The 26,857-nt window shown below is 32.8% G+C and overlaps 1 protein-coding gene across 1 annotated transcript in view; it reads left to right on the forward strand.

Moving 5' to 3' along the window:
- The first annotated feature begins 1,038 nt into the window (after positions 1-1,038).
- LOC124358406 overlaps positions 1,039-26,857 on the forward strand; it is a 68,689-nt gene continuing 42,870 nt past the window's right edge. The window contains exons 1-2 of the mRNA XM_046810705.1: positions 1,039-1,156; positions 3,949-4,073. Coding sequence (XP_046666661.1) covers positions 1,039-1,156; positions 3,949-4,073 — 243 coding nt within the window. The remainder of the gene's footprint in view (positions 1,157-3,948; positions 4,074-26,857) is intronic.

Genomic DNA, 26,857 nt, shown 5'->3' on the forward strand with positions numbered 1-26,857 from the left:
GATTCAGTAAAATAACTTTTAGCCTTCCAATAACTCTTGATTTAAAGGCCCTTGATCCTTTTATTTCTTTAGACCAAGATTCGTCTTGGCCCAAAGAGGAACTCCATTGATTTTGGGGTGTTTGGTCAAGAGGTAAAATTTGGCACGGTTACTTATGCGTAAACAAGTAAGCCAAGTGTCGTCAAGATCTAAGATGGTGAGTAAGATGACATTTTAACTGACATGGAATTACCCAGTAAGACACCTGAAACAATAAACAAATTACAGTAAAGTAACTTGGAATGTCGAACTATCCAAGTGTATTAGTTAAGAAAGTTAAAAAAACTTAAGAAAATTATTCGAGATTCTCATATATACTATTAGCTACATCATTCCATTACAATTCATCGGAAATGGATTAGGATCCGGTTTGATTATAGAATTTACAATTTGGATATTCTTAATCAAGTCCAGATACCATTAAATTCCAGAGCGTTACGACGAACCAAATGTTTCTATTGGTTTTAGTTAAAAATCTAAACTCGATCTTAAAATAAATTTATGTTTCAGCTACTAGGTTGTTAATAAGTTACAATTTCTAATGAAGCCGTATGTAGTAAAAGATATGTTGCAATAAGAGCAATAAGAAGTATTTGATTTTGTTAAGAAGATTTTGATTAACAAAATTCTAAATTAATAAAGATAAAAGTTGCATATGATCATTTACAAATTAAAATACCTAACCCTAGATGAATCAGATACAGGTGAATGGTATTGAATGTTTTAATACTACTTTACTTGTATTGTGAAAAAGTGATGCGAAGCAGCTGTAACACTCCCTGCAAAAAGTGGGTACCTGTTGGGTATACAAGTATTCACTTAAAAAAAGAAAACGGATAATGGAGAAATACACCTTATCTTTTCATGCCAATCTCTTACTCACTAAATGAACGCGATATCTGGGTTCCCTTTTTATGTAGATAAAATTTAAGTATCGACAGTTATCGCCTATGCAGCCCACGGAGCAGAGATTATTATAGCGGTGGATTCGGAGCCTCAATGTGCCTGATAGAGGCAATGACCCACGGCGGACCAGACATCAATTTAGCGGCGTCTGCGGCCCGTCTGCAGCGGCTCGCTGCCCAGTCAGTCATTATTGCTTCCCACGGTGTCAATGGTAGGCATCGCTTTCTCCCTACGGTGACGACTGCAGCTCACTCGGCTGGGTATTCATTCGGCACAAAAGCCGGATCTCACGACTGCACACAATTGCACCGTTAAGATTTGCGTGCTCTACGTTATAATGCAGCTCATTAAAGTTCACATTTACAATGTGCAAGGAAATGTCATGTCATTTTGTTAACAATAGAATTTTAATGAATGTACTATTACTGTTCTGTACAGCACTGTGGGATTTCCACATTCGACCTCGTGTCTTCTGTGATTATGTCAGAGTTTTTATTCGTTGACTCTAAAGCGCGTTTACACCGGATGTTGCATATATTTGCATGCAGCTTTTTTGTTCGAATTTTGTTGCAGACTTTATTTCACAACACTAAGATATGGAGAGCGGGCAAGTTGTGATGGTGAGTCTAGTGGGTGTACAGTCGACTCTCGATAACTCGAATTTCAAGGGAACGGCTGTTTTCTTCGAGTTACGTATAGTTCGACTTAAGAATAGTTCGAGTTATAAACTTACAGAGGTAATTCGACTTACAGAGGTAAAAAAAAATAAAATTCGAGTTATAGAGGTACAAATAAACTATGTTTTTTATTCCCTACATCCTTTACAAAACTAATGTATGTACTGTAACTACATACAGCATTTGTACTTACTCTCACACTGCAATGTATGCCTACAATTCATACGTACATACAATACAAAATTTCGAGTTGTAGAGGTAATGTATTATTTAAAGACTTCGACTTATCTACTGAACTTCGAGTTATATAGGTAATGTTTCTATCACTTCGAGTTATTGAGGTAAAATTCGGGTGCAAAATTAATTCGAGTTACGCATGGTTTTTTTTCGACTTAGGCAGGTTTTCTCAAGGGAACGGAAAAAATTCGAGATCAAAAAATTCGAGAACGGATCAAAGAATTCGACTTATTGAGGTTCGAGTTATCGAGAGTCGACTGTATTGCTACAGTAGAAACCTGCTCCATAACTACTTTTCCATTTTTTTTCTGTAGGACTGCAAAGTTAAATTTATTATCTTCTTTTGAACCTTTATGTCTACTCTTTTGTATTTTGTCTTTTTGTCACTACTCTTTTTGTATTTGTCCTTGAATTCGGGCAGATCTTTGTCCCAGAGAACAGTTATATCACTAAATAGTTCAATCAACGTTACCAACTGTTCTCTGGACCATTCCAAACAAGCATTAATTTTTTTCAATAAATAACTCATTAAACTCACAGGGATGAACTTTACAAAGCTTCTACTTTCGCAAAATACTGAAGAGTGAGGAAGCCACGTGATTCTGATGGACAAGAGGGGTAGCGGAGAAATGTGTGAAACATCAAATAAGCGCTCCAACTTCTATTGATGACAAATTTCGTAGACAATTGCACGTTTCTAATCGATCATACGATTTGTTGACAAAAATAAGTTTTGAGAAATTTTATCGATATTTGTGAAGAATACGCGGTGTTGAATTCTATGTAACCGTGAGTTAAGTCTCAGAGGTAGAGTCCACTGAGTTTGAGTTTTCATCTGTTGAAGCTTCAATACACAAATAACTATCGAGAGATGAGACGTCTTCAGTGTTACTGAAGCGATTTCGTCGAAATTTCCATCCATTAATCGAGATCATAGTTCACACTCTGCACTAAGAGGAAGGTGAATTGGAGCTACACTCAAAATCACATTGAATCGACCCTTCAATCAGTCCAATGTGTAGAAAACTCGGCTGTTCTACCGTGCTTAGAGATAGTATCTAAAACATTGTAGTGCACTCAAGTTGCACCTGATGGGACAATGAGAATACCTCTTCACCTGATTACACTATATTTTTGTATAAGCGTCTCTGATGTAGAAATTATGTAAGGAGTTCAATTTGAGCTTCGCCGACGCTGGTTATTTTTGTATATATTCAGATGATTATGACTCTAAATTCTAGGAATCAAGTTTATGCCAGCGTTAGATTTAAGCCGCTGCACTAAGAGGAAGGTGGATTGGAGCTACACTCAACGTTCTAGAAGTGTTGTTTTATTTCTACGATTAATTAAAGAATCCATTCTCTTGATACTAGTTATATTCATTAATATCAAAACTAATGCACATTAATCTCTCTACTTCGAAAAGTACTGATGATAGTCCCAAACAACGTTGCTGAAAATACTGCAGTTTGTTGTTAAACTGGATCTTTTTAAAAGGAAAAAAGAAAAGATAAATACTAACACATAATTTTCTTCCGAATTTGGTAAAGCTTGTTCATTGAAACTGATTATTCCATCAATCCCCACTTATAAATTGAAATATATTTCTTTTGAGAGACATCTCCTTTGAGTATCTCCTTCAAGATTTAACTCGACCATTGAAAGTCTTCTGCGCTAGATGACCGCTGGTATTAGCACCATTAACGAACACACTGTTGGGCCCATATCACAAAAAATACTGTAACATGATTTAGTATGATTCATAGAATTAGGTTACCAAGTTTAAACCTCTCTCTGGATTCTACGAGTATGTATGTATAGGTACTTACTGCCACATTGAGGTTGTAAGGTAGCATTAACTAGACCAGATATAGATTTCGGACTCTGATTTGATTATTTCTTGTCTCTTAATTCTGAAGGATGTTTTTTCTATTGTACTCCATTTATTTATTTTATACATGTTCCCAAAACTTCCTAAAACTCAATTATTGAACGACTTTCCTTTTATAAACCAAGCCGACGAGTGTCGTGGACCAAATTTCTCAAAGTTCGATGACCGCCTCACCACGGTGTCTCGTGTTGTTTACAGTTACAAGTGGCGATATCGCTGTTATTTGTCCCCAACGGTCTAAGTTTAGATCCCACATGGGCGGCACGGGAGCTGCAGGACGGCTGGAGTCCGAGGTCCGGTCGTTGACTGGGGACATCCAGGAAGTAAACACATTTGGACACCAATAAGGAGCGGAAGTGGCTTCATTTACATTTCTCACAATAGCACCATTATGTGATGTTACGATAAGTGTTACCAGAGTAAAAAATATTGATATGGTCTTTCAGTAATTGTTCCCACAAAATAGACAGGAGTATCTGAGACGATAAGCTTATGTACAAATGTATCTTTACTCTGATTGCATTCTTCTTGCTTTTTATTGTTCATTCATATTACGCAATATTAGTTTTCAAAATTACTAATAACGAGCTATACATTTCCATATTTGAAAACTTAGTCGCAATAAGTCGTCTATTCGGAGAAAAACGATTGACAATCTTAATTTTTCATTGTCTGTTATAGAATAGTTAGAATATCTGAATATCTAGTCCTAGAAAAGAGTTATATCTCAAACCGTACGATTTTATAGCACAAAGTATAAAAACAATGTTATCAAACCTTTTATGTGGACGCGTCTATTGTGGATCAATACTGACTAATGTTTGTAAATCTGATCCACGAAGGCTATAGTACTGTAGTCTGCATGTTAAATACATTTCAGGAACATTATTGTTTCTGGCAAGTAACGTAAAGATGAAGTTGAATTGTAATATAAAAATATGGTATGATAGATATAGATTTTTTAATGTAAAGTATAATCCTTGATTAGCCTTAGTTATAATTATGACTACTAGATCTAGATGGATCCTCATTGTAATGTACAAGGAAGATGCACACTCAACTTCAAAACAGCGTGTATACGTTTAATACATGGTTGTCTACTAAGTTCGGTACATATCTCATCGCAAGATCGTCCGCTTACCACCAATTCCATGACCTTCACTTGCGCTGACCTCGCTGTCAGCGGATCTAGCTGACACGGTTCCTTTGTAAATCGAGTCAGGTAAAAGTTCCTAACACATTAGTAGACTATATCACTCAGTTGTCTTAAAAACTCATTATGTTATTAATTTCAAAGAGTATGTCTGTCCTACTTGTGTTGTAAAATAAATTAGTACAATTCCACGTACTTAACCACTTTCAAATAGGTTTTCTCAGTTTGTTACAGAAAAACATTACAAAGACGTCTGTAGCACATGTACCTATCTTAAATAAAATAATGATTAATTTAAATCCCGTATTAAGGAATAATAAAATATTTTGTACCCTTATAGACACTTACCTTTCATAAACACATCACCTTCATGTTTGTTCTTTAGCTTTATTAATTTTCAAACTCGTCACACTGTTAATTAGTTAATAAATTTGAGTACGAGACTGGTACGGTAGTTCTTTAATATTTTGAATACATTGTTTAACTCAATACTTTCGGAACTGCAGCCGGGATTTAATGACATCAAGATGTAACTCGCCTAACTTGGAATGTATTAACTGAAACAATTTCTTGGAAGTGGGGTACTCCATCGTTAACTTTAATACTGTCCATAATTCCTTAGTTATAAAAAGTTAATGACTCGTTCCTAGTCACACATAACCGTTACTATGTAAAATTATCATTTCACTGCAAATAATTATTTCATTCTATTCGTTCGGGTTTCTCATTAAATTATAATGCAATTGTTATTTTAAACAGTTGTGGAATACTGATATAAATAAAATATAATGCAAATTCGGTACAAATTAATGAAGGATCTACGTAGGTTGTACATACCTCCATTTTCATGGTCAGACCCGTATCTATTGAATTCACAATTTACAAAGCCGCCTTCAAATTACAGTTAATACCTTCAAAGGCTAGTCTAAATCAAAGTTCTGTTATATATGCCCACACGTTTGACCAAGCAGGACCTTTGAAAACGCTATCACACATTTTAGTACTGTATACAGACAAATTGGTCTGCACATTTCTTTACTAATTGACATATCAAAAAATTTTGAATTTCAATATTAAGAACAACAAAATGATCAATATTTAAAAAGTTTGAAAGATGCTTAAACTAAATTGCCTACTGTATTATTATGTTTATATAACACAAATAGTCATAATCTGTACACAACAAAAATAAAACCAAATCAATTGCTTAAAATAATTATTATAAATATATATTAAGATACTCATTTACAAACCGTAAAAACAGTAATAAAACTAAATTTAGAATGATATAGACAAATCGTTTCGCACATATCTTTTCAAATTGACATATCACAACATTTTGAAATTAAATATTAGGAATAAATTTTTAAATATTCTAAAAATTTGAAAGATGCTTAATCTAAACTGCCCACTATATTATATTTATTTAAAATAAATAGTCTTAATCTGTACACAACCGTAACAAAAATGTACAAAAATGCGAAACAAAATAAATAGCGTAAAATAAAAATTATAAATCAATATTAAGATACACATTTACAAACTTAAAAAAAAATACAACTACCTTTAGAATGATAGAGACACATCGGTTCGAACATTTCTTTTCATATTGACGTATCAAAGAATTTTGAATTTCAATATTAAGAATAATTAATATTTTAAAATATTTATGATATTTTAAAATATTAAGAATAAAATTATAAATATTTTAAAAATTTGAAAGATACTTAAACTAAATTGCCACTATTTTATTATGTTTATTTAATATAAATAGTCAATCTGTACACAACAAAAATACGAAACAAAATAAATTGCTTAGAATAAAAATTATAAATCTATATTAGGATATACATTTACAAACTGTAAAAAAAACAGTAATAAAAGTACCTTGAGAATGATAGAGGAATAGTAGTACAATGATCTACAATTTTTCACACATAGTCTTCAATATCCGAAGGTGTCGAGTGGACAACGAAGCTTCAACATAATTTAAAACTTATTATCTGATTGAGAAAAAAAATATCAATACCCATTAGCGAAAGAGCAATATTATTCTTTCTCATCATGGCATTCATCGGTAAATTTAAAGAATAATTAGTTCTATACATTCTTAATGTATAAAGTAATTACATCTTCTGCAAAACTTTCAAACATGAAAACAAATTTTTTCTAGTGTTTGAGTACCATTGGTCTTACCAGTAAACCAGTTTTTTAAGGTTTACATTCTTAAGGTTAAGGTTATCTATACATTACAGATAAAACGTTTTTCTAATATTTAGATAGTTGACATTATCGATCACTAGATTTATTACTATTTACTATTATTTATCAATCATATAAAACCACATAATCTTCAATATCCGAAGGTGTCGAGTGGACGACGAGGCTTCAACATAATTTAAAACTTATTATCTGATTGAGAAAAAAATATCAATATCCATTAGCGAAAGAGCAATATTATTCTTTCTCATCATGGCATTCATCGGTAAATTTAAAGAATAATTAGTTCTATACATTCTTAATGTATAAAGTAATTACATCTTCTGCAAAACTGTCAAACATGAAAACAAATTTTTTCTAGTGTTTAATAATAAAACAAAATTCGCCTTAACTGTAAAAAAGAATAAATTGATGATGAAATAGAAAAAGTATTGTATCAGTTTTTTAACCTGCAATTTAAGTCTAATATTTTTATAAAGTGTTTCTGTTTTCTGTCGAGTGATATGTTGAATTATGAAACTCATTAATATTGCAACGAATTTACAAAAAAAAAACTCTAAATAAATACTCCCTTTTAATAAGACTAACTAAAGTCATCGTTTATTTCAATCGGGTAACAAATTTAACATAAGCTTATCTGTTTAAGTTTGGTAACAGAAGAGCGTGAAAAACTAAAATTTGATCAGGGTATAAAATTAAAAAAACTTTGAGTGCTAATTCACAATTTACAAAGCTGTCTTCAAATCATAGTTTATAACTTCAAAGGCTAGTCTAAATCAAAGCTCTGGTATATATGCCTACACGTTAGGATAAACAAGACCATTAAAAACGCCACTAGACATATTAGTACTATATACAGACAAATATTGGTCTGCACATTTCTTTACAAACTGATATCAAAAAAATGTATGCTTAAACGAAATTGCCTACTCTATTATTATATGTATATAACACAAATAGTCTTAATCTGTACACAACAAAAATACGAAATAAAATAAATTACGTAAAATAATTATTATAAATCTATATTAAAATACACATTTACAAACCGTAAAACACATGAATAAAACTACCTTTAGAATAATAGAGACAAATCTGTTCGCAAATTTCTTTTCAAATTGATTATAAAAAAATTTAATTTTAATATTAAGAATAAAATTATAAATATTTTAAAAATGTGAAAGATGCTTAAACTAAATTGCCACTATATTATTACACAAAATAAATTGCGTAGAATAAAAATTATAAATCTATACTGGGATATACATTTACAAATTGTAACAAAACAGTAATACAACTACCATTAGAATGATAGAGGATTAGTAGTACAATTATCTACAATTTTTCACTCAGCCAAACATAACATACAATATCCGAAGGTAGCGGCTGGACTATGAAGCTTCAACATATTTTTTTAACTTATTATCTGATTGAGAAAAAAATATCAATATCCGTTAGCTTAAGAGCAATATTATAGTTTCTCATAATAGCATTCATCGGTGAATTCATAACTATTTCTGGACTTTCTTAATATATAAAGTGAATTACATCTCCTGCAAAACTGTCAAACGTGAAAATAAATTTTTTGTAGCTTTTGAGTATCGTCAGTCTTACTAGTAAACTAGCTGTTGAAGGTACCTTATAGATAAAACGTGTTTTCTAATTTTTAGATCTTTGAAATTAACGATCACTAGATTTATTACTATTCACTATTAATTATCAATTAATTAATTGTTCACTAGATAATTTATTCTGAACCCTACATCGGTTGAGAAGAGAGCTTAATAATAAATAAAGAGCAAACATCTTTATCTCCAACTGTGTGGTGCCGATGAGGAAATGTGGCGTAACGTTCGCGCGTGTCGTCCTTGATCTCAAAGGAGAAGAAACCGCCTTGGAACACTTCTTCTGTACGCCGCCAACTCAGCAGTGGACTTTATCAAAGCCCTTTGTTGAGGACTGTGGAGGAGTACTCCAGAAGAATGCCTGTCTGAGTAGACTGCTCGTCGTGATGTCAGACAAGTGGGTGATATAATCGTTCCTGGGCGGCGTTGCAGAGTTTCCCAGAAGACGGGTGACCACGAGGCACGCCCGCTGGACACGTGCCGTCGAGGAGTTCTCTACAAAATGTCGGCAACAGAACACGGCAACACGCCACCACACGCTGACACGGCTCGGCCCTACGTTTCTCCGAACTGACTATCACTTCGCGTTACACGGCACATCTGTCCGTAATTGCCAGCTCAATGATGAGGCAACAACGTCTTCTAATGTACGCATCAATCAACAAAGGAACTGCGAAAAACGCTTTCTCCCAGTAACTGTAATGTAAACCTGCTGTAGACATTTACATTTTAAACTGCCGTTTGAAATAATTGTGAATATGAATATTTGACAAGTTTGTTACACAAATCATTAACTGATGGATGGTGGTTTTGACATTTCTGTTGACTATATTTGAACGGCTGGAGGAAAAAATAGAACAGAAGCTTCTGCATTCAGTGTACAGCCAAAGAAACGATTAGGGCTACGAACGAATAAATGTTAAATAAAATATATTTTACTAACATAGGTCAGGACTACACAGTTCTTTCTTACCCGACATTATTGTACTTTCAATTATGTTATCAATATCTTACTTACCTTAAACAACTTTCATTGATCAGCTTCGTTGATTATTTCGCTTGTAATAAATTAAACTCTTGCATTACCACAGTCAGTAATGGAAATATTGTTGGTATCAATTTACAATATCGTGACCATGGAAAGGTATGTTCATTTTTTGTCCTGAAAACTGCAATTTTTCCTGAAAACAATAGTGAAAAAAAAATTCGTCGGCAACAAAAATCAAAGGAGTTACGATTTTTTGAAATTCTCTGAAAACTCTGTTTTTGACAGTACCTCTGGCAACACTATCCATATTTTACAGTTTGGTATTACTCCGCGGCTCTCTCTCAAATAAAGAAGGGACGCCATTTTGAACTATTTTGTTCCTCCGTGTCTATTCTTAACCTCCTAGTTCAGTAGTGGTAATGTCACACCTTTGTGTTGGATGTTCATTAAGGTATGTGATAAGTTACTGAAATTATGCTGACTAGTACGTTAATCCTGTCAACGATGCCTGCCCGCTGCGCAGTGCTGCGCACTGCTTGCTCTTTTAGAAAAAAAAATTAACTCGAGCTTGCAAAAGTCGAATCCCAGATCACGTGATGCCCCTGCACCTTAACGCAATAATGCCCGAAAGGCGTCAATATAATACAATAATATTCTTTCCCCCCAGTTTATATACACCTGTGATAATAATACTAAGCTATAAATGCCCAACCCATGAAAAAAAGTCCATTTTCCAAGTTCACGGTATTGTAAATAAATACCATATTTTTTATAAGTTTGTACTTAATTATAATTTTCACTTTTACGGACATGTTCTTTCAACTTGTATGATGATGGTTAATAAATGTGTCGTGTGTTGCAAAAGTGTATATCCTGAAATATCTTGGTTACAGAAAAGGGTGAACTGCTGCGTACTGGACCTTTTGGATACATACGTCCATAATTGGTAATTGTTCAAATGTGATCTGGTCATGCTTACCTACCTAACTATTAAAATGATTCTTTTATTAATAGTGCCAATTTAAAGACAGAATGTACTAACACGCTAATACCTCTGAAGTCTCTAAGATTATCAAACGTCGTTATATCTTTTAGAAAGGCTGATTGAAATGAGCTGGAGTTGTTTTTGTAAGCCAAAGGGGACCAAAAATAACCCAGTTCGAGATGCCGAGGACAGGGAAGTGTGGCAGTAGAGCTGATAGTCGATAAAGTCTCCGGTAAACAAGAAAGTCGGCCATCTTGTGGACTTGGAGCCTTGCGGGGCCTTGATCAGCCGATACCTACGCATAAACAACTACACATTTCGAAAGAATCTGTTATTTTGAGATAAACGTTTGAAGGTACATATTGATATTTCACACGAATTCCGTTATGGATCACTGTCTAATTTTGGAAACAATGCACTTTGCACAATATGACAGTTTCATGTAGACTTGGTAAACATTAATCAATATTTTCTTTATTCAAAGTTTGTTTCTGATGATGGATTGTGAATCTAGAAGGATTTTTGTTCAACTTGTGATGGATAAAAGGTGTTGCAAATTTTATGTGTTACTGAATGTTGATACAATCCTGTTATCTTCTATTATTTAAAATATTCATCCTGTTTTCGTTACCATAGCACATAGAAATACTGTCATAGAATAATTCGATGCGGTTAAAAGTAGATTTAAATAGAAACTCATAACTATAGCTGAATTAATGCAAGAAAACTAGTTTGGTCTAGTCAACACCAGTTTTTAGCAGTCAGTAATGGGGTTAGAGTAAGTTTGCAACGAGACGGTTGGCAATAGTTTCAAAGAAGACGACGACAATAACTGAAGTTATTTTCTTATGTCCTCAACTATTCTTAATTACACATAAAATTTATTCTCTGATATTATCTTCCCCAGCTGTTCAACTCTTTTTCGCTTTTAACACATTGACAGAAGCTCCCTTATATAATAATGCCATTTTGTCAATATTAGGCACACGAATTAATAATAAAAAATTAATACACAAAATTTACTGTACTTTATGTAGTATATTGAGGGTAAATGGAGTATGGATAATTATCCATACAGTAAATACATACGAGGAGAAGAAAGTTTAACACATAGTAACGTCACAATGACAACGTGGCATATTACTATGAATTTTAACCTCAACTTTGTTAGTGTACATGTCCTCGTTCATCTAAGATACAAATATCTAAACTTTTCGATGATTTAAAAGAGAGAGAATTATTTATATTGATTGTACGCAAATTCCTTTTTTGTTGCGTGTTATGAAGTATTGTTTATTTAGAAAAGGTACCTTAGGAGGGCTGCAGAAGGGAAGATATGAGTTATTTGATGTTACGAAAGGTAAAAATATTCTGTGTACTTCAAAGTCTATTGTTTGAATCTTACATGATTGATTATAGTTACATATAATTTGAAAGACTCTGAAGGCTTTATGAAGGTTGTGGTTTTAAGAACTCTATACCAACAAAGTATTAAATAGGAATGTCAACGTTGGTACTTCTAAGCTTAGTTTCACTTTAAGAGTACCAACTATAATGAAGTGACTGGATGGTTTTATTTGAAATATGGAAAATTCTCCTAGAATTTGTGTTCTCAAAATACTAGTGATTACAAGATATAATAATATACTCGTATAAGTGACTTAACAACAGACTCGGTTTGAACCCATGTACAATGTCACATGCAAATGTTTTGTCTTGTATAAACATAAAATGTAGACTGATCTCATCGCAAATCTTTTGAATTTAACAATAACGAATCTACAAAAACACGAATTTAGAATTTTCGTTTTCGTCGAAATTTTATAGCAATATCTATTTAAAATATTTGTTCATTTTGTAACTGTGATTTAGGTTTGTATTCATTGCTAGGTGTCCTCTTGCCATTTTCTCTATATCTTTATTAGTATTTATCCGAATTTCGAACATCAGACATCGTAATGCTTGCAACTAGTTTTAAATTGTCCTTAAAAATTCTCAAATAGCAACAAATAAATCAGGCAAATTTTTAAAACTTTGCGAAGAGCTCAATCCCGATGGTTTTAATAATTATATTTATTAAAACTATAAATATAATTATTAATATTATAATTATATAATAATTTTGTTGCATTACCCAAAACATGGATACACTGACGAAACTATTCAATTTGTTTTAATTCATATTTTTGAATTGACCAAATTCTTTCATAGAAAAGGTCACGAAGGTTGCGACACCCTCACTAATCGCAAACAAAATATAACTCTATTTTTGTTTATATATATACTAGCTGTTACCCACGGCTTCGCACGCAAATCTTAAGAACCGAAGTCGTTATAGCACTTAGTAAAAGCAATTAATGCGCGATTGGCTGCGGGTAACAACTAGTTCATCAACACGATTTCCTACAGAAAAATTGAGACATAGGAGGCATATTTCTTTTGAACGTCGTTTTTACCCTTCTGAGATAAATGATAGTCAGTGAAATATACTCATGATCTATTTAAGATTTAAGTTTTAAAACAGTCTCAATATGCACCTGTGAAATAACTGGAATTTTCTCCAATATTCTATTTTTTTTGTATTTTTTTTTAACTATATTAGACCATCGTGGACAGGAGTCAAAAAGTCGGAATTCGTTAGCGCACTTACAATGTAATAAATGATGGCGCTCAATGTAATTTTGAAACGAAAATAGGCATATTTTAGGTACATTTTATTACAGTCTAATGATTATGAACTTCAGATGTTTTAAAGCGAAATTGCGTATGGTTTTTATTTTAGGCTTTGCGCGTGTATCACTTCTGGATCGAATTAGTTATATCTCCGATGCCATGATTGAGCTTGCTTTATTGTCTCGATCGAGAGAATATGTACGCACGGAGTTTTGAGAACCATACTTCTGTCAAAAAAAAAAAAAAAAAAAAAAAAAAAAAAAAAACTAAGGTTAGTTTTATAACATTATTTATATTTGTAGCCAACGTAAGATAGTAATTTTGATATCTGCATTGTTCTTCTGATCAAGCACGAGCTTTATATTAGATAAATATTGCAGTTAAAGGTGAATTTTTATGTAAAATTTGAACTGTATTATCTGGATGGTAAAGTCTATGTTTAACAGTGATTGCAGAAACAGTTGAAACAAAATTTGCTTGCTGTTTCTCTTAAGCTTACTCTATGCTTTCAAACTATAGGTGTAAAGAAATTTAAAAATAGTAATTAAATGATATAAACATATATTTATTTTGTCGCATTATATATGTTTACAAAGAACAAGTGATTAAATTTGAACAGGCTCTTTCACTTAATAACATATGTTTGCTGCAATGTATTTCTTACAGGTATTTTTTGTAACTTTAAGAGACCAGTGGGGCGGAATCCTGAATCGGGAACGGGATAAAAGGTATCCTATGTCCTTCTCCCAGTTCTTAGCTATCTCCCTACCAATTTTCAGCCAAATCGGTTCAGCCGTTCTTGACTTATAAATAGTGTAACTAACACGACTTTCTTTTATATATATATATACAAACAATAAATATATATATACTATCAGTTACCCGCGGCTTCGCACGCAATTTTCTGTTGACAAACTGGACAATATATTTATGTATTCTTTTTCTATGACATAATAAACAGTCTGGAGATAATCGATAGTCACTCAAAGCTATTCTAATCTCCTGATCCATTTTAGATTTAAGTTTAAAGAACAGAGGTTTGGGATCCTGAAGTCGTAAAGTGAAACAGTTTTTATGAGATTAGTATTTCCCTCCCACATTCCATGATAATTTATTGAAGTTCTTCGATGGCTTCAGTAACAATAAGAGTTAGCATTTTTATCCCAATGACAAAAGTGTATCGTACAACTAAAAAGTTGCTACGGTCAATATGGGTCTGTTCTGGTCGTTTAAATTCTCCATTTACGGTTCTACAATAAGCTGATTCATCTTTGTACTTCAAAGCATGACAATGTTGACACTCTTTGTCCATACTACCGATCATAATTATTAGTACATGTGATGAATAGTCTATTTCAGGGTCATATTCAAATGCGAGACGATTAAGTGATGCTCGTGTTATTGCTCGACTATCTTGCATTCGCCGTTGGTTACGCTCTCTGTGTGCATTGGTCGCTCGTTGTGTGCCTCACGTTGTCTTAATGTATTAGCACGGAGACGTTGATTCCGTTGTTCTAAATTTTCATTTGCACGTGTACGTGCAACTTGATCCATTAAAGTTACATTATCCGTCGAGTGTTCTTGATCTGTTCTATTCAATCGACGATCATGGGCCAATTGTGGGCGTCGAGTACGTCGACTAATATTTCTTCCTCTTCCACGAAGACGTGGCATTTTTCTGTAAAAATAAAATTCTGTATAATAGTACACAATGAATATGAGTAACTTATTGAATATATAATTTTAATTAAGTAACTTCTAGATAAAAATGTATAACAACGTAAACTATATAAAATACTAAATAAGTACCTATTCCCTATAGTGCTGAATTATAATAAGCGGCCACCATCACAATCGAATTATTGATATTTCTGATTAGCCTATCTAAACTACTAAACTGACGATCCGAATTAGATTATAGTTATTTAAAGTTTGAAGTATAATAAGCGGCCACCATCACAATCGAATTATTGATATTTCTGATTAGTTTATCTAAACTACCAGATTTACATTAAAAACAGTTATTTAAAATTACAATATAGTATCGGAACTGGCCAACAGAATTTAATTTATCTAAAAAAACTAAATAAGTATTCCCTATAGGGCTGAAGTATAATAAGTGGCCACCATCACAATCGAATTATTGATATTTTTGAAAAGCCTATCTAAACTACTAAAATGACGATCCGAATAAATTATAGTTATTTAAAGGCTGAAGTATAATAAGCGGCCACCATCACAATCGAACTATTGATATTTTTGATTAGCCTATCTAAACTACCGATTTACACTAAAAATAGTTATTTAAAATTACAGTGTAGTATCGGAAGTGGCAAACAGAATTTAATTTAAAACCAATTCCTATACTATTAACAATAGTTATTCACACATGCGATTTGTATGCTACTTAATTTGAACTTATGTGACCAATTTTGACTGCAGATTAAAAATGTAAATTACAACAAATTATTTTAAATCCAATTAGTTTAAAACTTGATTATCTAAACTGTTAACAATAATTATTAACACATAGAAACACAACCTTTTGATTTGTATGCTACTTAGGTTATTTGAGGTTATGCGACCAATATACTCACTTCAATAAATTTGCAAAATGAGTTCAATAACTTCAATAAATAACTATAGTTTTTTATGCACTTCAAATATCTCCAATCTCTATTAATGTATTATTACAATTAGCACTCACACAATAATTACACGATGTTACAAAACGACACACAAATTTGATAGCAGCACAAACTGTCGGGAAAACCTGGAATTAAAATAGAAAAACATTTGAAACTGCGATTTGCAATCTGCATTACACTACTGATCAAGCACTTTATAATAACGTAATATGTTTTACAATTCTACAAAAAAAGTAAGCAAATTTTTCTGCCTCTTTGTTGAACTTAAGCTGAAATTGTTAACAGTGCTGTTAAGTAACAGTTCACTTTGTATTACGTGTCGTAGCGAAGTCTGGCGGATCCAATGTAAAATATTCCAAGATCAACAACAATTTATTTATAAATAAAAAAATTAATTATATAAACAAATTAAATTGGACCGAATTGTGAATCTAAACCATTTTCGGATCCACCTGAAGACACACAAAAAGTTTCATTAAAATCGGTCCACCCGTTTAGGAGGAGTTCAGCCCCATACACACGCACACAAGAAATATATATATATATATATATATATATATATATAAAAAGATTTATTTATTTATTATAAATATAATTTTGTGATGTGTCTGACGAAGATAGCCTTGCTATCGAAAGGCCTCACAAAAATAAAAGTATTAAATATTAGTTTTATGTGTTTAAATATGTTAAGAAATATAATATAACTCCTTAAAATGAATCCAAGCTTCAGAACTCGACCTAGTGGAGATAGAGGACATAAACGTGCTCGCGGATTCCCTTCGAGGGGTTGCCATTGTGTGTTTATATAGATCTAAGAATGGCCATGCTGGTGCCTTCTGCGTGGGCTTTCAGGCTCTTCTTTGTCATATTCTTGCAAAATTTGAAAACAAATTGTAATTACAGGGGACTTTAACATTAATGTATTGGACTGAGAAGATGCACCATCTCAGCGTTTTAAAGATACACTATAAACATTCAATTTGACCTGGTCTGTGAGCTCGCGGGTGACTGCGGCGTCGAGCACTGCAATTGACAATGTAATCCAACTACTCGGCATCGGCTGTGAATACAACTATCTCTGACTATTACGCCCAAGAGGCGGTAGGTAATTTGGGTGCTATTCTTTGAGGGACAACACTTCTCAAATGCTCAGCCAAAAACGTGGTCATACTAAAAGAAATTTAAATCTTGAAAATTGGGAAAATATAAATAATTATAATAATACTAATGAGATGTTCACTGCATTTAATGGTATTCTCAACTCACTTTAATGTTAGTTGTCTTTCATAAAAGCCATTGCTATGAGTAAAATCCCAAAGAACTTTGTGTATTACTCGGGAAATTATTGCGTCAAGAGAGAAGCTGAACTTCTACTGAGAAATAGTAAAAACTTCCACAGATAGAAATTCTTTACGGTTTTTAAAACCACAAAAACATATAGGAAGGTTTTTAAAGCTGCAAAATAATATAATGTAAAAAAGCATTTTAAACAAATAATAAATCTAAAAAAACAATTTGGAATATAATTGGAATATTATATTACAATAATTAGAATATAATTAATAATTTTTGAAAGCAATTCAATTATTTATAAATGGAAAATTCACAAGAGACCCCCTTTAATTTAATAAATTTTTCGACAGTAGTTAACCAAAGTAAATGTAATCAAGTTCCCCTCTGGACCAGCAAATGGTGCTTTCTATGATGCTGTCTCCTATGTGTGTGTGAGGCACAGGTAGCAGGGATCATCAGATATTTTCAAGCAAATACATCGATGGAGCATCAATGTGGCCGATCAAACAGTGTTTAACGAGCATTGTTAGCTCATTAACTAAAATTGTAAGCCTCTTGCTTAAAAGTGGCGTATTTACAAAAGGGTTGAAAAGGGCCAAGGGGTTCTGGTACTAAAAAAAGGACCCAACTTAAGCAAACAATTACCGGCCTATTTAAATTCTGCCAATATTAAGCAAAGTTTTTAAAAAATATTTTTTTAGACAGATTTTCCGGATTTCTTGAAAACATAAAATCCTCACTGGCAACCAGTTTGGGTTTGAACCAGAGAAGTCAACAATATTGATGCCATAACAGAAATGATTGACTTGATCCTGAAAGTCCTGAAACGGCATGAGACGCTTATAGTCTTTATTGACTTGTCTAAGCCTTTCATTGTGTGAGTCAGTTGTTGATTTTATTGAACAAACTCGAGGGCTACTGTGAGCTAGGTTTTATCATCGTTGGCTTGTTCTATTTACAAGACAAAAGCCAATGTGTCCATTTATAATTTAAAGTCTGTAATCGCCAAATTGCCCCAAGGAGTCCCTCAGGGATTGATCTTTGGGTCCGTCATTTTTGTAATATATGTAAAAAAAAGTAGCCCTTCCATGCTTGTACTAGCTTAAGACTGCCTTTTACTGTAGTTTTAAGTGTAACCCTAACGCAGGACAGATCAGTTAAATCTTTAAATTTAACAAAATTCGAATCTATGAAAACACGTTTTAATATTTTTTGTTTGCAATTTTATAGCAGTATTCTATAGAAAATTATTAACATTTTGTAACAATGAGATAGATTTTTATTCATTGCTAGGTATCCTCTTGCCTTTTACCTCTAGCTTTATTTACTAACAGGCCCAAGAAGTACCTCACGATTGTATAAGTATTTATTTCTTTTTCCGCCATTATACAATTTATTGAACATGGATCAACCCACTACATCATGTTGGAGTGGTTGGTGGAGGAAGTTGGTTTATTTAACGAAATAAAATGTACTCATAATTCACATTTTTTAACATCTTACCCTGCATTCCCTAGTGTTTAATCACAAAATAAAAATCTTCTCAGTAACAACTATGTGGGAGTAAATATGTTTTCCGCATATTTAAGGCTCTATACTATGCGTATTTTAACTCTATCATCCATATCTTTGTTTGCAACAGTTCTTAGTAGGAGTAATTCGTTTAAAATTGTTACATATCACAACAAAAAACGCATACTTCACCTTCACGAAACTGTTGTGAATTTTTAATTGGCGTAAACATTTGTTTTGTAAAGTGCTTGTATGTTAAATTTTAATACTATCGATCTTCGAAATCAAACTCTTGATCATTTTGAAAATTAACTATTTTAATAACATGTGTTATGCCATAACATAAAGACCCTCTAGTATCTTCGGAAACATTCGAAATTTACTTTATTAAACATTAGACAAATTTATTCGTAATCCGTAGTTGAAAAACATTCCTTCTCTCTTCATACTCCAGACTTCATATAAGTAATGTGAATCTTTAGACTAACATTATGTTTCGTTAGAAAAACTAACTTTCTCTACCATCCACCTCAACATGAAGCGTAGTGGGTTGAATCCATAATCAATAAGTTTTATGATGTCAAAAAAGGAACAAATATTGATCACATGATTGGATAACTAATTGGGCCTGTTAATAAATAAAATTAGAAGGAAAAGGCAAGAGGATGCCTAGCAATGAATACAATCCTAACTCACTGTTATAAAATATGCGTGAATTATTTAATACAGGATTTTGCTGTAAAGTTAAAAAAAATGATTAAAACGTGTTTTTGTAGACTCCTTGTCTATTGTTAAATTATTAATTATTTAGCGATGAGATTAGCCTACACTTTGTGTTTGTACACGGACAACATTTTCGAGAATGATATTGTACATGACTCGATATCTGAAATCAGACTTTTCGGTGTGATCCATTTCAAGATTATCAAACTTTTTTAATACAATTTAGAAATAAGAGATGTGTCAGAACAAGGATTCGCAATATAAAGATCCTCTCCATAAATAAATCAGTTTTGTCGACTGTAATTTGAGGATGTTCAAAGGTTAAATGTTTCATTATTGACTCCTTACTTTATTCAGTGTAGCAGTAAAAGAACAATATGAAATTATGATTCTTATAATTTTGATGCTTCCCTGTTAATATATAAACTCAGCGGTAGGGAATATGAGTGACATTCACCAGTTTCAAGGCTATGAGCGAATTCTAGTTTCAGGACCTCTTGAATCTTCTAGGACATTCTGAGTAATCCTGATTCCTGGTATTGAGAAGAAAGTGAATACAAATGTAACACTCTCCATGCGTTCCGAGATACCTTCCTATTACGTGCGCTGCACTGTAAATGTATAAGTCGTCCTCACTCTGTAGTTCTTATTGAAAGAGAGTTCCATCCTGAGGTAGAACAACTGAACACCTGTTACCTTGAATACAAGTGTTTTCCGAGACGAAGCATTAATTTTATTAAATTCCGAGCCGCATAAACAACATAATACCCCAATGTGAAATCACAATGTATGTTCTTTATAATCATGTCAGCCGCTACAAACTATTTGGCCTGAAAGAGTTGTCCATTCTAAACTATTTTCCCAGAATTAGAAACTCATTTGAGGAGAGATGAAATTCCATTAAGTACTGGTATGGTTAAAACTGTGAAATAGATTAAACTATCTATCTAAAGTCGTAAAATTTGTTCACTTTTTATTTTAAAGACGTCTTGATTAAAATTGCCGCGAAATGCAATGGAGTGCTTTTTAAATTGCTGCAATTTATGCGTGTCATATTGAGTACTGAATAGAAATTGGCATACGAGAATATGAGTATTGGCATTTTAGTGATCAAATTTTTGAGTTGTGGCAATTTTTGTGTGAGAATTGTGAACTGGCACCATTTATGAGTAAAATGTTGAATTGGTGCCCAATAAGGTTGGAATTCTCGGGAACTGGAGAAACAGTGAGTTCGGTCGTTAAATGGTCATTTTATAACGTATTTATAAAATAGCAAATACGTTTGAACCCAGTTTCGTCTGTCCAATCACTAAACTATTTATGGTTAAAAAGAGTTATATTTCATGCAAAATAGTTAATTTTGTCCATTAATAGCTACAATACACAATGTACATCTTTTGAACATGAAATTATATTTAGCAAGTAAAAACTGCTTTCTTTCTAATTTCAGGACTTCGTACCATTGGCTTTGAAACTGTGCCAACTATTACTACCGTGATTACTGAAGCTTTTGAAGTTTTCCATAGACATTCTTATTTTTTGTTCTACTAAAATTGTTTACTAAAATGTTTATTCCTCTTTAATGTTTGTCTCTTATCCAATGGGCTTTAAAGTTTCAAAAGAAATTACTAACCCATTACTCATACTTTAAGTAGTTGGTGATTAAATAAGTAATTGTGAAATATTCCAACGTCAAAAATCACCTAAGATGGTTACTGGTTATACAGTAATTCATTTCTACGCAGTAATTCATAATATCGCTTAATACGATGTTTCAAAGTTGGGTTGAAGTGACATAAGAGAAGACTCTTTGCGACACGTCTGTGAACGCCTGCACATACTGGCCCTCAAATGTAATTTTATTGTCAATAATTTAGTTAAATTTATTTTGTGCATTATCGACGTTTGTTTGCGTTCTAATAATGAGACATAGATGACGTTATTCTTGCAGGCCAGCTTAACACTATCCTGCACATTTAGTTGTTGTGTTATTCAATAGTTTGGGTTAATTTAAACAACTCCAACATTTTCGCATTGTAGTTAACGTCGAATTTACAGACAAACTTTTCATATCAGCCTGCAACATCATAGAATTCACTAAGATTCGTTAATGTACGTTAGTTTGGAGAAATTTGACGTTAGCTTAGAATTTTAATCCAGCCAATTTTGGATAGAACCTTTGGTAGTTACCTTCTAGCAAATAATGGTTTGCCTTGAATAAAATAAAATCTGCGATTTTCCGAAAAATTTATAAGTTCTGGTTCAACCCTTTTGAATACACAAATCTTTTCAAGTATCCAGCGATAACACTGTATTTTAAGGAAGAACTGACGTTTACTGGAAGAAATAAATCATGTACCTTCAGGAAATGTTCTACAATTATTATTCGCATCACGTCCTATAAAAAATGAAATGAAATGAAAATTGACATTGTTGGCTTGTCTTGTCTGTTAGGACTATAAAGCTTTTCTCTTAAATATAACCTCAATACAATTTATAATATTAATAACTTATTGAAAAATCGTTAGAAAATAACATAATAACTGAACAAAACACCAAAACAACTGTATTACTCTGAGATACTATTGGCTCATCGCAAAGAATTGCATTCAATTAAACAGTTGTTAATCTTCAACCGATCGTATTGTTCTTTACCGAAGATGGACTTTAATGTAATATGATAGGAAGGTTTGATTCAATTGAATTTTAAGTTTAGCTCTAGTTCCTATTTATAGGTGTATTTGATGTCAAAACGATGTAATGCTTCGTTTTCGAGCTTCTCGTCGTCGACTTTTTTTGGATCTCTTCAGACGAACATGACTGCAGATCTCAGGAGTCAAGTCTTGAGCCAGCGTTAGATACCAGACGCTGCAATAAAAGGAATATGAACTGGAGCTAAACTCAAAATTCAATACTTACACAGTAATCCATTGCTTTAACCTGTCTGTGAAGAAATAAAACCCACTTACAGAGATCTTACCAAGGAAGAATCGCTAAAACGCTGGAAACCCCAAAACAAAATAAAAGTTTTAAAAGTTGAGTATGGCAAAGCACTTGTAAAACTGTGTTTTAGGACTCAATACACTAAAAATGCAGTAAATGGTTTCAATTAAGGAGCAGTAGGAAACCTAAATGTTTTAGATAGGCTAGGTATTCGGCCTGGAAAGTGTGGGTTTTATGACTAAAGAGAATCGAGTCTGAGAGAGTAAGAAAAGCTGATAAAGGAGCACAAGAGAAAGAGAGTCAAAAGCAGTTTACTAAAAAGGAAAAAAGGAGATAGTTACTTACCTTTTGTGTTTAACGGTGAAAAGTGTTGCGCAATCTTTAATCACGTTTTCCTGTAAGTTACTTTTTTCATCTGTAGGAACATATATTTTAGACATCTCTGTATAATGGGTAGAGATATGAAATATATAGAGGTGCGTAACATCAATACCAACTCCAAATATCAGCTATTTTTAAGATATTTAGTTTTTTAGTTTACATAAAATATTTAAATGCAAATAAACACAAGCCATTCCAATGTGTAATTTTAAAATTAAATTTTCTAAGAGTTTTAAATATTTTCATTATGTGTGCAAAGTAATTACATTCATAATGTATACACACACAAAAGTCAGCTACCTAGGCCAAATAGTATATGAGTTAATGGTACCTACAGTAAGGCATGTTTTCCCGTTTAATTAACATTGGGACGTGAAAAGGTATGGTCTCTCCTTAGCTTTTCTGCTTCGATTGCAGCGTGAAACAAAGTTCGGTTATGTATTTAGATTTTCTTCTAACCCCTCTTCTCTAGTTATCCAGAAATGTTAAATCGTAGGATGTTTATGGATCTTTTTCACTTGAATCGGAGATATCATGGAGTGTAAATATTTTTTCATGCCAACACAGATTCATATGAATATTTGAAATTGTAATTTATTGTATAATTTTAAGGTTCACATCATATTCATTGAATATATAATTTCTCTCACAGTTATGTTGTTTTTTTTTTTCTCAAAATGTCTTTACTCTCAGTTTTTGCTTTTGTGAATCACAGAACTGACTCTTTTCATGTGGTAAATGTTCTTTTTCGTCTTCGGATGTACAAAAGGAGAAACTAGAATCGGTTTGTTTTATTGGATTTTCTTACAATCTTATACAAGTTGATCATCTCAATGTGGCTACCATTGGGATCTCAGAAAGTATTAGTTTAATAATTGGAAATTTTACATTATTTTTATGTTTATTAAAATTAATTAGTTAAGTTGTTACAATTCTGTTTCAATTGTGCAATGTGGTGGTCAATTTTGAAAATTTAACTGTGAGTGCAAAATGTTTTCAACGGAGTGATAGAAAGCTATTTTAATTTCACAAATACTGTATTTCATACAAAAAAAGTAAAAAGTACTTAAATTACTGTTAAAATAAAATTAATTATTTTTGATGACGAAGCAGGTTTTCAAAGTGACCTCTATCTTCATAAATTACAAGAGCGCCTTTCTGTGCAAGTCATTTACGGCTTGTACTAACGTGTTATGGTGAATTTTTGACAAATGTTAATGTTAATCTTGGCCAACAGAATGTCCTCCGGTTGTACGAGAGCGCGACATCCCAACTGCAAGTCCACCATATTGGGCAATCGTGTTTTTGATGTACATTTTCTCCATGAGAGTCTTACAAGAGCCCGCTACTTCAGTTATGACAGGAAGTTTTGTTGCCCACTATTGCTCATTTGCTGCTGAATAACAGAATGCAACGGAGCTATTCCAAGACGAGCTCCGCCATACAAAACGCACGCAGCCGCCAAATTTATGGATATTACTTCTCAGATTTACTAATAGCCCAGTGATGGACATTTTGCACAGAATTAGCCATCACACGTTAGCACAAATCGTAAATGACTTGCGCAGGAATGTGCTTTGAAAACCCGCTTTGTCATAAAAAAATCTTTACTTTTAAAAGTAATTTAAGTACTTTTTTATATAACATAAAAATATTACAGTATTTTATGTTACAGTATCTTTATATTACAGTATTTGTGAAGTAGCAACAAATGTTGTAATATGAGTTTATATATAAAAAGGGTTTCTTTAACTGGCTTGATTTGGAGATTTTGATATTCATAATTTACCACATCTTCATTTGAGGAAAATTCCATAGTCAAAACATACACAAGCGCATTTTCGAATTCATCGAAGGAAGTGCTTTTAATAAAATTAAGAGACCCGGATGTATTAAAAACAAATTACCAAGCGATTGCCTATCCTTACTTTCCATATCTTCCACCTTTTTGCAGCATTCAAAAATTGTGCTAGTCCAATCTTATAAAGCAAGGCAGAAGTACTTATTTTTTCAGTTAGAAAGAAGTTTTTTTAATAACCACTTATATCTGTAAAGCCGCCAAAATACATTGTTAGACCAGTCATCTAAGTGTAGGAATTATTAATTTGTATCACTCCGCCTCCTTCCTCCCTTTATTGAGCCATAAAGGATTGTGTCCGAATCATGTTTTTCTGTAAATTTTCTGTAATTTGTCAAACTCATATTTGATGCTCGCGGGCATTCATTACCAATTCATACAGAATTAAATGTTCTGATAACTCTTGTGGTTAATTTTATGATTTTGTTACTAATCCAATGTTAAATAACACAATTTTAATCGCACAAACGTATCTGTCTGGTCATATCGAGGTTACTGATAACGTAAGTATATATATATATATATATATATATATATATATATATATATATATATATAGTAAGTGTAGTTATATCGAGTATAACTCATACTCCATATTTAGCCCAAACGTTACTAGGATGTTTTAAAACTGCAGTGTTTTTGTAACCTTCAGCCTTATACACATAAAATGGTTTGTTCATCTATTTCCAATTAAAAGAAACAAACAACTTAACAATATAGGTATGGATTATACAGTGAGAATATTTCAAAGGATTACAATTTTCATGTTTAGGCTACTATAAAATCCTAAATAAAACGTCATCATGTATTTGTCTAAACTAAATTAAACAAAACTGACGATTGATGCCAACATTGAACGTGAGTACTGCTGTGCAGGCTAGTGTTTGTTTTACAACAATGACGTCATCTGTTTCATTGTAAAAACCTAAACCAAAGTTGATATTTTCTAAACGATCCCTATCTAACGTTAAACGATTAATTTACGATTAAAATACAATGTTCTGTTAAACTTTATAAACATCTTGGCGAGTACTCTAACTTCAAACATAATGTTATAATTGGTATGCAACAAATGTTTGAATTTGAAGTAAATTACTGAACAAGCCCTGGCCAGTACTCGAATATAAATCAAGTGCGTTATAGTTATCACTAGTATGACAGTTGGGTACGCCGAACGTACAGGGATAAAGCCCTGGCCAGAACTCGAATATAAATCAAGTGCGTTATAGTTATCACTAGTATGACAGTTGGGTACGCCGAACGTACAGGGATAAGCCCTGGCCAGAACTCGAATATAAATCAAGTGCGTTATAGTTATCACTAGTATGACAGTTGGGTACGCCGAACGTACAGGGATAATGGCTCGAGCCTTGGCGAGTACTCGAATTACTTCAAACATAATGTTATAATTGGTATGCAACAAATGTTTGAATTTGAAGTAAATTACTGAACAAGCCCTGGCCAGTACTCGAATATAAATCAAGTGCGTTATAGTTATCACTAGTATGACAGTTGGGTACGCCGAACGTACAGGGATAAGCCCTGGCCAGTACTCGAATATAAATCAAGTGCGTTATAGTTATCACTACTATGACAGTTGGGTACGCCGAACGTACAGGGATAAAGCCCTTGGCCAGTACTCGAATATAAATCAAGTGCGTTATAGTTATCACTACTATGACAGTTGGGTACGCCGAACGTACAGGGATAAGCCCTTGGCCAGTACTCGAATATAAATCAAGTGCGTTATAGTTATCACTACTATGACAGTTGGGTACGCCGAACGTACAGGGATAAGCCCTGGCCAGTACTCGAATATAAATCAAGTGCGTTATAGTTATCACTAGTATGACAGTTGGGTACGCCGAACGTACAGGGATAAGCCCTGGCCAGTACTCGAATATAAATCAAGTGCGTTATAGTTATCACTACTATGACAGTTGGGTACGCCGAACGTACAGGGATAATGGCTCGAGCCTTGGCCAGTACTCGAATATAAATCAAGTGCGTTATAGTTATCACTAGTATGACAGTTGGGTACGCCGAACGTACAGGGATAATGGCTCGAGCCTTGGCGAGTACTCTAACTTCAAACATAATGTTAT

Source organism: Homalodisca vitripennis, chromosome 3 (genome assembly GCF_021130785.1).
Source record: "Homalodisca vitripennis isolate AUS2020 chromosome 3, UT_GWSS_2.1, whole genome shotgun sequence".
Taxonomy (NCBI): domain Eukaryota; kingdom Metazoa; phylum Arthropoda; class Insecta; order Hemiptera; family Cicadellidae; genus Homalodisca; species Homalodisca vitripennis.